The sequence below is a fragment of the Anomalospiza imberbis genome, chromosome 4 (genome assembly GCF_031753505.1).
Source record: "Anomalospiza imberbis isolate Cuckoo-Finch-1a 21T00152 chromosome 4, ASM3175350v1, whole genome shotgun sequence".
In the NCBI taxonomy this organism is placed as follows: domain Eukaryota; kingdom Metazoa; phylum Chordata; class Aves; order Passeriformes; family Viduidae; genus Anomalospiza; species Anomalospiza imberbis.
In genome coordinates this window covers 55,222,132-55,234,517 of record NC_089684.1, presented here as the reverse complement: position 1 = coordinate 55,234,517, position 12,386 = coordinate 55,222,132, and the positions used below count along the sequence as shown (strand labels likewise).

Genomic DNA, 12,386 nt, shown 5'->3' with positions numbered 1-12,386 from the left:
AGTCCTCCTAGGATGGAGGCCACCCAGCTAGGAGCACCCCATTGTGTACATTTCTTATTTATTGTGTTCACAGCCTGGTTTTCAGTCTTAGGGTCTTGTATTTGTGACTTGGCCAACATTTTGTTGCAACTGGTGACAAGAGGAAACATTATTTGTGGAACATGCTTTTTGCCACTTTGCCATCAGATGCTTCAGTGCTGCCTATCACCCACAATTTTTTGTGGTAGGATATTAAAGCATCTTTGCATATTCCATTTAGAATGTGAAGAAAGTCATGTAAATGAGTTCGTTTGCTGCCTCCTTGAAGCTGCAACCAATCTTGGCCTCTACAACCTCCTGGAGCAACAAAATGTAGAAGTTTACCATCCTTCAAGAAAGAAAAGTGCTTTCTTTAATATATTTTAAAATGTTCTTCTTTCAAAAAAAAAAAAAAAAAAAGAACAAACCCAAACATCTAGAATTCCACGATGATGAATAATAATTTACAATCACCAGATTCAAAAACTCCTTCAGCACCCTCCTGTCAGCAGAAGACCCAAAGCTTTTTTTGTCTCCCTACTGGGGAGATGTTTCATCCCTCTCTCTCTTGCCATAGATAGAGTTACAGATATCCAGGCTTTCATTTTCAGGGCAGAAGAGCAACCACAGTGGATCGATGACCAATCTAATTGAGTTTCCTGTCTCCAGGAGTCTCCAAAAAGTGAACAACAGAGAAGAATATAAAAAAAAGAATAGATTTTGGGGGACTTTCCCCTGTACTCACCCAACCTCCAGCTTCTTGTGACTGAAGCATTTCCTGGTTCATGGTTTTCACAGTTTAACAGCTTCCAGTGACCATTTCTGAGATCTTTTCTGGTGCTTCCTTGAGCGAACAGAACTTTTATCATCCTTAATATCTTGTGTTGGGATCCTTAACTTAAATATAGATTATGTGAAGACTCACTACCTAGTTGTTCATTTTGAAGGTCCAATTTGCTAATTTCACTGAATGATTGCTATTTCTAATCTTGAAACTGTCTCCTTATGGCTCTCCACACTGAAATCACAGATTTAGTATTTCATTATTAGACTTAACAGGGCTATTTACATGTTATTGTGTTTTGGGGGTTTCTTAAATAGATTGTGGCATCTGATTGCGATAATTTTACTCAATAAAATAATTTCACTTATGAGTGAACTAAATTAATTGAAGCTGGAATTAATTTATTATGTATTATTATACTGGTTTGTGATCATCAAAGTTTCCCTTAAAACTCTATTACCTTGAATCCATTTCAGCTCTTATTTAGAAACTCTCAGCAGAATTGAAAGATGTATCTAATGAGCATTAAAACCAAAAATGGGATGAAACAAGCCTACTCAAAAATAAATTACTGGAATCTCAATATTAACTTCTGAATACCAGAACTGCCAATATTATTGCCTTATACTGATGTCTGTGGGACAATTTGCAGGGAATCTATCTTGTTTAACCCTCCAATGTTGATAAATAAGACAAAAGGTTTCAGTATAATTCATCCACCTGAAGTTGTCTAGATTTTGAAAGTGTATCTGAAACTTTTACATGCCTACATGGCCATTCAACAGCCCAACTTTTTGAAGTGCAGAGCTTTGCTGAACCCATCTACAGCCATGCAATTTCTACCAATCTCCGTAATGATAAATGTCAGGCTGCCAAGTCATGCCAAGTTCAGGTGGGTACAAGCTCAGGCTCTCATACATAGTGCAGATGAACCCAGAGAGGCTTTTTAAATTTTTCATAGGGTTTGACTTTCTGAGATCAAATCAGATTTGACTGTACTTCAAAATGTTTCTGTTCTGAGATTTACAATCAGCTCTGGTGCTGCTGAGTTGATGGCATTAATTCCAGTATAATATTTCTTCTCTCTGACATTACATACACCCCTTTGGTTTCAGACTCTGAGAAATTCAATGAGGTTTGAAGTCATGTATACTTTCCTCTGCTGAATGTTAAGTCAGCCAGCCCCAGCCGACTTTCAGGACTTGTTCTAATTGTCATTATGATTTGCTCAAAAATTAAATCCAAACACAGATCATTTGCTGTTTACCTCAGATACTGCAATTTCAGGCCATGTTGAAAAGTGAGACATAGAAGTCACATCACATAAAGCTTTCCAAAGTCATAGACTGTTCTGTAGGTAGTTAGAGTCTTAACTGGAAGCTGACTGAAGGAATGTAATTTTGAAACAATTACCACTGAGATACTTTCTTCTTCAAATGTATGCGTTGGTGTACGTGAAATCTGCAGTTTGAGATGGTTTGAAAAAGTCACTCTTCAGAGAGTCAAAGGAACATGGTCATTTGCTTTTTCTTCCCTTCTCTTGACCATCATCTTATTATACATGGGGTCATGCAGCTCCAAGGATTAAGAACTGATCTCTTTCCCTGGACTAACTTGAATTTAGTTAGGTCTGCTGAATCTGTTGTGCACTGCTCTGCTTCATTGTTCAAAAGAGCTAAATCCAAGTGACACTGACATTCTGTTTAGTTCAATATTATACCAAGATACAGACTTGGTTTGGACATTTAATACAATGTTCACAATCATACCCAGAAAGGGAGATCAACTACAAGGTGTGAAGCTCAGATGGGAAAAAGTTCCCAGAAATAGAAATTTTACAAACAGTAAAAAGGAGGTGGAATCCCAGCATATTCACTGCAGCAATAGCGACCTTTCCTTTTCCTATGTGCAAGAGTTGCAGTAAAAACTTGTCTTAGAGGCTGATTAGAAACACTCCTATAGAGAACTAGGGTCTAATTATATCTTAAAATATTTACACCAGGAATTAAAAACTTAAAAACAAAAAACGAAACAAACAAACAAACAAACAAACAAAAAAGTCAAGCAAAACAAAATGAAAAAACTCCCCCCCAAAACCAAACCCCCCGAGTCCTTAGGGTTACAATAGTTGAAATCTTCCAATGGTGTGCACAGGCAGGCAGAACTCCACCTCAACATCCCTGCAGCCCTCCTTCACTGAGCACAGGCACATAGGGTTCACCCCTGCTCTGCCTCTGTCCCACACAAAGCCCCTCTCCATGCCCTCAGCTCCCACCAGGCACCTCCCCTGCAGAGCACCTTCCTTTCATTGGCTCACACTTTTTCTCTGCCATGTGTAGAGGGCTTCCTGGCCTGGGCATCTTAGGGAAAAAGTGTCAATAAAATGCAGGCAGGTTTTTTGAAAAAATTGCAGAAAAGTGGGCAAACCATTTCATTGAAAACTTCTGCTGTGTCTCTCATTTGGAGAAACAGCTTAAAGTTTAGCAGTGGGAAGTACCTTCTTCCTTTCACCCTTCAAAATCAGCTCGGATCTCGCCAAATTAGGGTCCTCTGAGAATTTCAGTTCACACATGCATAGCTGCACAATTAAAGGTTGGCTGATACATTTCCTGTGGACTTTGAGCAGGATCTAGGTTGGATTGTTGGAGCAGCATGACATTTTGTTGAGACTGCTCTTCCTCCATCAGGCACCACGGTAAAATCCATCAGTCATTTGTTAACTCTTTTCATCTTTGGCAGCAAACATGATTAAAAACCTCCCTCGCTTAACAACTGCATCATGCCCAAAGCCTGATCCATTCTGTGGACTGAATGAGACTGAGACCTTCATTAAAAAAAAAAAACCCACAAATTTGTCACTCAGAAGTCTAGCTCAACACATGATATATTAATGTGATCTGAGTGCAGAGCTAAGATGGGGAAGGGAGACCCTACCCCTGGCCTCCATGGCACTGCCAGATGTAATCACAACGAGGATGATATCTGTATCACCTCACAACACTAGTCCTTGAGCAAAGATGCAAAACCTGAAAGAAGAATTGTCAAATTAAAGCTTTACATATTTTCAAGCTGGATTTCTATTCCATTTACCTGCCTATAACAAACCAGGATTAACATCTATTACTTCACAGTGGTGGAGCAATTGAACCTATGCTTATCATAAACTATCCCAGGAAAACAGTAATAGAAAGTTTGGGCCATTCAGCCTTGCTAGTGCAGTTTAAATCGCGTCTGGCTGGTCAGGCAGTACATTCTCAGGCTGACTTCTGCCACTTACTGTTCCTCTTGCCACCTGTCACCTTGCCACCAAATGAGTGATGATTTGGGATCTGCTCCTGTTACGTACACATCTTCTGCTACTATGGACCCAATGTTTTCGTTATTGTGTGATAAAAGTAGCATTTTTCTTCTCCCCTCCCTCTTTGCCCAGAGAAGACTCAGAAGAAGTCAGGCTGAAGGTAACCTGTAGTGGATGCAATTGTAGACAGTGTCAAAAGTACCTGAGATGTGAGGGGTGACTGTAGCTGGAGATGAGGCAAATTTCACACACAGCTTCACATTCTGCTTCTGCATGTTACTTACTGTTCTGAGAGGACAGAAAGAATAACAGAATGGTTCTGGTTAGAAGGGACCTTCAAGATCACCTTGTTCCAACCCTTCTGTGGGCAGGAACACCTTCAATTAGACCAAGAGAGGGGACTCAGAGCCCCACCCAACCTGGCCTTGAACACTGCCAGGGATGACCCATCCACAACCCCCCTGGGCAACCTGTGCCAGCATCTGAGCACACTCCAGGTGGGGTCTCCCAAGGGCAGAGTAGAGAGGAATCACCTTCCTCAGCCTGCTGGCTGTGCCTCTTTTGGTGCAGTCCAGGAGAGGGTGGGCCTTCCAGGCTGCAAATGCACACAGCTGTGGCATGTCCAGCTTTTCATCCACAAGAACCCCCAGGTTCTTCCCCTCAGGGCTGCCCTCAATGAGTTATCTCCCAGTGTGTGCAAATGTCTGAGACTGCCCACATCCAGGTGCAGTACCTTACACTTGGACTTGCTAAACTTCATGAGGTTCTTGTGGGTCCACTTCTTATCTTTGTTCATGGCATGAGAAGATTCATGCATGATCATCAAAACCAGTTCAGGAGTGCAGACAGGTAGTGGGTGCAACCACACAAGAAAAGTGTTCCATCACTGTGCTTCCAAATTTATTTTTCTAGTTAAGAGTAACATTTAAATTTCTATTAATGTTACATATATTTCCAATTGTGTTTCTTTCCCTTATCACTTAAATGTTAGCTAAAGTGAGGAATATTTGTATGATGTGCTATTTTAACTTCTGTTTTTACTTTGTGTAATTGCAGGACACGTTCATATCACTGACTTTAATGTAGCAACCATAGTGAAAGGCTCAGAAAAGGCTTCTTCTATGGCTGGCACAAAACCCTATATGGGTAAGTTTTCAATACATTTAAAAATGTAAGAAAAGTTGCATATTAAGGCTGACTACTGGTATAGCAAAAGGATTTTAGGTTGTAAAAGCATAAAGTAGGTGTTATCAACTTCTTTTTTTGATAATATATATGTGTGTCATCAGTGAAAATCTTTGGAGATGGAGGATGTTGTTTGGATGTTCTTTTATACAGGACCTTGATCTCTACATTCTTCTAGTCAGGTTCTGTTTGGTTTTGTGAATCCAAATTCAGGAGAAATTCAACTGTGTCACTTTCTGTAAATCCCACATCTTGAGACAAGAATATATGATATATTTGCACCACAAGAATATATGAAATATCTGCTTAGGTGAAATGAGCAACACAGCACAGGAATGGGATACAGAGCTTTAGGAGGTCAAGGGAAAGATGGGAGACAGGGAAAAGATTTCACCTTTTCATACTAATGGATCTGGTCTAAGTTCACCTCAGCTGATGTAGTTGTTCCACTCCTGAAGCCTTCTCCCCAGTCATCAGATCTCCATCATATCCATCAACCTCACAAGAGGAAACAGTACCCAAAAATTTCTCTCCTTTCCTTTATGAGGCTATTACACCATACACCAACTTACTTTCTCTTCATTGTGCCTTCCTCACCTCTCAGAAATGCAAAGATGCTGCAAAAGCTCCAGTTGCAGTCTTTACCATTCAGAAAGAGTCAGAAGAGTCACCCTTGCATTTATTTGGAGCTGTAAGAATACAGCAAAGCTTTTAGAGCTGTAAAAATCCTCTGTTTCAGATGAAAAGTGATGGGTAAGGATTCTCTGTCACACAGTTTGGATACCAAAGCTACAACAAACCAAATATTAAGTGTGTGACAGATGCAGCCAGACATTCATTGGTGCGGTTTTCCTTTTTTAGTTTATACCTTTTATTTTGCGAGGAATTCTAATTTCAGCGAAATTCTACAAGGACTTTTCAGTTGCAGTGACTTCTGATAGTAAGGCTGTATCAAAGGCTTTCCATGTGGCTTGTCCTGAGATGTTTAGATTATGAGACAAATAGAAAAAAAACAGAACTGGGGAGATTGGCTCTATGGTTGCTGGTAAGCTTCTATTATCAAGAATTCAAACCACAATTTAACCTTGGTGTAACAAGACAAAGTAACCTTCAATATGGTATCTGCTGAGTATCAGAACCAAGGAAACTTAGCAGTTTCTGTAAGACATGCCTTATGCTATGCTGATTTTCACAATGATGACAGTATGAGATGTGATGAAAGCTATTTCGCCCTCTTGAAGTTTTATGAAGTCTTACTTTCATATGGATCCTGTTATGTTTAATCAGATATGAGGGGACTCTCCAGCCTTTCCCTTAGCAGAGGCACTTATAGGATTTCTCACTTCTTGCTATGGCAAATTTAAGGAAATAAACAGAAAAAAAAATTATCTCTAAAGCCTCCATTCCTCTTTGAAATCCGATGGAAATAGACTGAGAAATTGCTAGGGAGTGATTTGTTCACATGCAGCATGACCAAATAAAAATGGTTTCTAGGAAAAAAACAGAATTAATTGATATTTTGCTGTAAAAAATGCCCCAGCTGTTCTGATTAAGATGAATATCTTGTAATGCTAAGCATGGTGTGAGTCAGCTCCTGCAGCCTTTGCTTAATCCCACTTCACATTAGCCTTTTAGCCCCAAACTCTTTGCTTAATCCCGATTCTCATTAGCCTCAAGTATTTCAGCCTCAAATATTCCCTCCCTATTTCCCTACTTATTAAATGTTAATGCAGAATGCACTGTACCTGAACCTGAACGTTTCTCTAGAAACCCAGTCAATTTCCATATCCTCCCCTTCCCAGCCAATTCATTCAGACAAGTGAAATACCCACCACACACAGGAACAAAGACAGGGACAGCAGTATATGTGAGAAGAACAAGGCCAACAGGCTGACAAGGCAGGACACTTCCAGCTGCTTCTGCAGCTTTTCTTCTCAAAGTCAGTGGCCTGAAAAGCTGAAATGAGATCAGCTTCTCAGAGTTTGGGGGTCCTTCGAGTTTGTCTTGTGCTTTCAGGTGGTTGGGACTGTGGAAGGCAAAGTCTGCCTGTGATTTGGGAAACCTGTGTGTCACCTGTGCCTGATTTTACCTTCGCAAATTCACTGCTCAAACCTTTTACAATACCTGTGACTGAGGGTGCTGCCAAGGCTTTGTTGTAGGAATAGCTCTTTGTAAACTCCTGTCATCCTGCCCTGGCAAGCAATGCAAAATGTCCTTGAGACCAGACTGGCTTTTGGCAGGCAGAGCTGCTGCCAGCAAATAGCCACAAGCACTTGTGGAGGATCCCCTCCATTGTGCATGGGCTGGTCTGTTTGGCTGTGACTCTTTCTGCCTGCAGAAGGATTTGAATTTGGCCTCTTGTGAGAAAGGGAAGTGTGTGCTTGCCTGACTGGAAGCACCTCCGTAAGGCCTTGCTACTTTCAACGCTGTTCCATCTTTATGAGTGGGGAAAAAAAAACCCCAAAAAACCAAATAAAAGAGAATTTCTTCAATTTCTCCCTTTTGAACAAGGCTGCAAGAAATATCTGTGTGTCTAAAATATGCTCTGTGCTGGGCACCCACCTGCAGTGATGGCCCTCGACCCTGCAATAGAGTGCTCAGCTACAAACCCAAAAGTTAAACTGTAAAACACATTCAGAAAACATGACAGGTGTCACCCTTCTTTTATTCCTCCCTTTGGCAAATTTATGTGTGTTTGAGTCCTATAGCATATGCTTTTTCCTTACTGAAATATTTTGGAATGATCAATTTCTATAGATCTGTGTATTATTTCTGAGTTTTGCAAAACTTTTCCATTCACTGGTTATATTTTTTGAGCAGGGGTTAAGGTTTGGGGTTTTTTTAATGTGGGGTTTTTTTGTGTGGTTTTGTTGCTGTTGTTGCTTATTTTTGTTTTGGTTTTTGGGAGCTTTTGGTTTTAGTGGTAGGAGGGTTTGGGAGGGACGAGGTAGAGCCTTTGGTGTTTTTCTCAGCCAGAGACTGAAGATATTCAAATGATGCACTGTGACTTTACCTCAAATCAAACCAATAAAATACATTTTATTACACAAATATACTTGCCAAAAATCCAAAGTCAATAAAATCAGTCATAAATTATGTGAAAGGTTTCAGCTACCCCATTCCTATCTCACAGGCTTGTTATCTCAGGTTTTCACAGCTCCTTTCACAGGCTGCTGTCATGGTGAAAAATGACTGTATGCCTGAGATTACCAAAGTATTGTGGATTTACACTGCTCCACTGAACTTCTAAAATGTATGAGTCATCCATATTTATTAATTAATACTCTGTAGGTGTACTATTGAACTCAGAGGAAAGCCAGTGGATGTCCTGGTATAAACCTTTCACATAGAAAAAATTATCCCATAGAGCTAAATTTGTTTCTCAGATGCTTAAAATATAGCAGGGAAAATTTTGAGTTGAGTTTTCAAAACTCATCATTCTTTGGTCTTTCTTGCACTCATATTAAACAGTGCTCTGAAATTAAATATTGTTTTGCAGCTCATTGTATTTTGAATGCAGTTAAGACAGTGTTTAGGTTTTTAAAAATCCTACCTTTATCCTACAGGGGGTTTGACTGCCTGTCTGCAGAGTTTCTCTGGTCATATCATTACCTGACCTTTTGATCCCAGGGAAATCTCATGATGTCAGCATGACAAGGGAGCCTTCTCTTTGTTCTGGTGAGCAAGAACTAAGAGTGGCTGTGTGAGACTTTGAGGTGAAGAAATACATATTCCCCACACTGATGGGATTTCCAGCTCGTGCTAGGAGCTACGTGGCTGAGGAGATTAAACACTGAGCTGTGAGCAGGGATTCAGGGTTTGGTTCCACTGTGACACTAATGAGTAGGAACATAAGCAGCTGAGGAACCCCAGGAGCTCAGGAAAGAAGTTATTACCTCCAGCTGCTCTTCACCTCTTTGTGCTCTCTGACCTGCTACCATCCTTTAAGATATTCCAGCAGAACTACTAATACTGTCATTTCTTTGACTATTTCAGTTAATGCACACTCCACTCTGAGTTCAAGAGGTAGTTTTGGATGGGCTTTTTATTTGTTAATTTGTTTGTTTATTTATTTATTGCCTGCCCAAAAGGGCCCGGTGTGTTGTGGAGCTCTGCAGGCAGATCCACGGAACAGAGGTGCAGCAGAGGTGGCAAACAGGCTCCATCAGGGCCCTTCTGCCCCCTGGATAACTCCTGGTTTTTGATCAGGCCAACCTCTCAGGTTTTTGCATGCATAAACTGGTGCAAAGGCATTTTCTAACCTGCTGGGGGTATGTGGTACAGGGGCATGGAACAGTTCTTCTGCTGTGTCAGGTACAGTCTGTCCTGAAACAGACCCGCTAATTTCAGTACTGGGCTGAACAGCTGCTGTCTGTACACTGAAACAATCTTCAAAACACCAAATGGTTATTTTTGAACACAATCTCTTCTAAAACTTGCTAGAAAAACTGGCCCTGCCGCCACTGTGGGGCTTTGTATGGAGTAACGAAGGTGCTTGTGTACAATTTCATGTTCAATAATGGGAGACCATGACATGCTCGTTGCTGCTGGGCTTTCTTCCAGCAGGGGTAGCAACTCAAGGTTGTTACTCTGAGGCTGATGCAGATGTTCAGCCACTAAGGGCTTCCCTGTGCAAGGTCAAGAAGTGAGTTCTGTTCAGTGGTTGAGTAAAGCAGAGGGTTGTATGAGGATAGCAGGCTGAATAAGGGCAGGAAAGGTTATATAGCCATATGGAAAACTAATAAGGCATTCTAAATGCCATGTCTGTTTTCAGGTAATGGTATCTAAATTATTTACTTTGATTGAATAATTGCATTAAATATGAGCATCAAAACTATTGAGGTGTATAATGTGAATAATGGTGCAAAATCAGTTACATGGCTGTAACAAGTATAAACCTCACGCTAGAAAATTGCCATCCCAGCATGCCTGGGCTTTAAGCAGCATTTTGTCTTATAAAATAGAAGTTAGCAGCTGGCTGGTCTAAAGCTCTGAGTCAGAAGGCTGACCATTATAATTTAGACCTTTTTAGCACATAAGAAAGTAAGCATTAGGAGCTAAATTGATAGTTTACCAAATCCACATTTCTATTCAGGGAGAGGGAAGTTTTTTTCTTCCATTTTGCTCTTGAAACAGCTTCTACTCTGGATAGAAGATCACTGGTTATTATTGTAGTTTGATTTCTGTTTTTTATTTAAACCATGATCCAGAAAAATTATTGACCCCTGAATTGACTTCTCAGGGGAAAAGTGAAAATTACATTATCATCACAGTGCTGAGAAAGCAATTAATATTTCACTGAAATATCTCAGCTCAAGGTTCTTGGAATATTATTCCAAAAATCAGGTTCATTTTTTATTCAGCTCAATCTATCATGCCTTAAGCCTGATTCAGCAAGGTGAAACTATAAATGTGTTCTATACATCATCATTCACACGTTTAAAATTTGCAAACATCTAAACTTTTAACAGCTTGTCCTGCACTAGTCAATCAAATTATTGCTTATGCTGTGTGTATTGTATATATGTATATATATCAATTTATACACGCAGTTTTTTCCCCAAGATCAGGGACTAAGATATGGAAGGAGAGTGATACCTGGCAGTGTGATAGTATGCTGAATCTCTGTTAATGACTCTGGAATGTATTTTCTGATCTGAAATCTCGGGCATTGCAGTAAGACCCACACCACTGAAGTATGTTTTGCTGCAATGACTACAGCACAGTGTGTTGCTTTGCAACCCCTCCAGTAAACCACAAACCTCTGATTCCCCTCACTGACATGTAGGGTCTCTGCTGAGATGCAAATAGACATCAGAGAGCTGTAGTCGACAACTGGATGAGCAGTGTCAGGGATTTCATTCTTAAGAAATGTTTTGGACATATCCATCCAAACTGGATCAATTTTTTAAAAAGAGAGACAAAACCACTAGGTTTTGTTTGTTTGTTTGTTTCATTTTCAGTTTCTCATATTAATAACACTGGCACAGAGCATTGTGTAGGAACTGATGACCAGATGTCATTGGCAATATTTAGCTTTTCATTGACAGTCAGCTCCTTACAGTAATCCATCTTGCGAGGCTGACTTGCAAGTTATTGCTTAAATAGATTGATTTGTTAGTTTGTAGATGCTTCATCAGAAATAACAGCAGCTTTTCTTTTTGCCAACCACACCAAGAGATAGACCTCAAATTGATAATTTTATCATGGACAGCATTTTCAAACTCATCTTTGAGCACCAAATTAAAAATAGCCTGAATTTCAGAGACCCAGAGCACTTAATATCAATGAATACTCAGCAGATTTTCAGAAACCCTACTTAAAACATTTTATTCTTTGTACAAACTGGTCTTTTACAATAGGAAAAAAGAGTGAAGATTTGGTTTAGCAGTATTTGCATTGACATTGATATTCTCTTGTATTTCAAGCTAATTAATCATATTGTTAGATACTAATATCTTTCCACAAATAAAGTAGATAATTACCAGCTAGCTACATAAAATTTCCTTTTTTAAAACTTTATTTTTGTTACAGATCTCTAGGAAAATATGTATACAATATGAGATGCATCATCTAAGAATTCACATTGCAGATCATATGACTGGTATGAAAATTCTAGTGGAGAGTTATATACATCAATGGATTTGTCAGAAATTACTTCCTTTTGCAGTATGCCATTGCTTCTGAGATGGATGCAGACCCACTAGATTGGCTTTCACATTCAATTTGTTCATAGGTTGTCCTCTAGTATGGTTTCATTTTAGAGAGAAATAACCATTTATTTACTTCCTACAGTCTGCAGTAGTATGGCATTATTAAAAAGATAAAATGCAAAAGCATCAAAATATACTCTGAAGAGGATTTATTTTAATTTATTAGTTGGAAAAAAATATTGACTGAAAATTTTTATTGGGAACAACCAAGAAATGCACTGAAGCGCACGATACAGTACAAACGTGGATTCATTTACATGACTTCTCAAGAAAGCAAAGCAGGTTAACAACAAAATAATGAAAGTACACTAAGAGGAAACTATGGATGCAGCAAAGAAACAATAGAAGGATTTTTAGCTTGGCTAGTTGCCAAAGTTAGTATGTGCAA

The 12,386-nt window shown here is 39.6% G+C and overlaps 1 protein-coding gene across 2 annotated transcripts in view; it reads left to right on the top strand.

Moving 5' to 3' along the window:
* STK32B (serine/threonine kinase 32B) overlaps positions 1–12,386 on the top strand; it is a 158,501-nt gene that overhangs the window by 109,981 nt on the left and 36,134 nt on the right. For both annotated transcript variants that reach the window (XM_068188668.1, XM_068188669.1), the window contains exon 6: positions 5,157–5,246. In XM_068188668.1, coding sequence (XP_068044769.1) covers positions 5,157–5,246 — 90 coding nt within the window. The remainder of the gene's footprint in view (positions 1–5,156; positions 5,247–12,386) is intronic.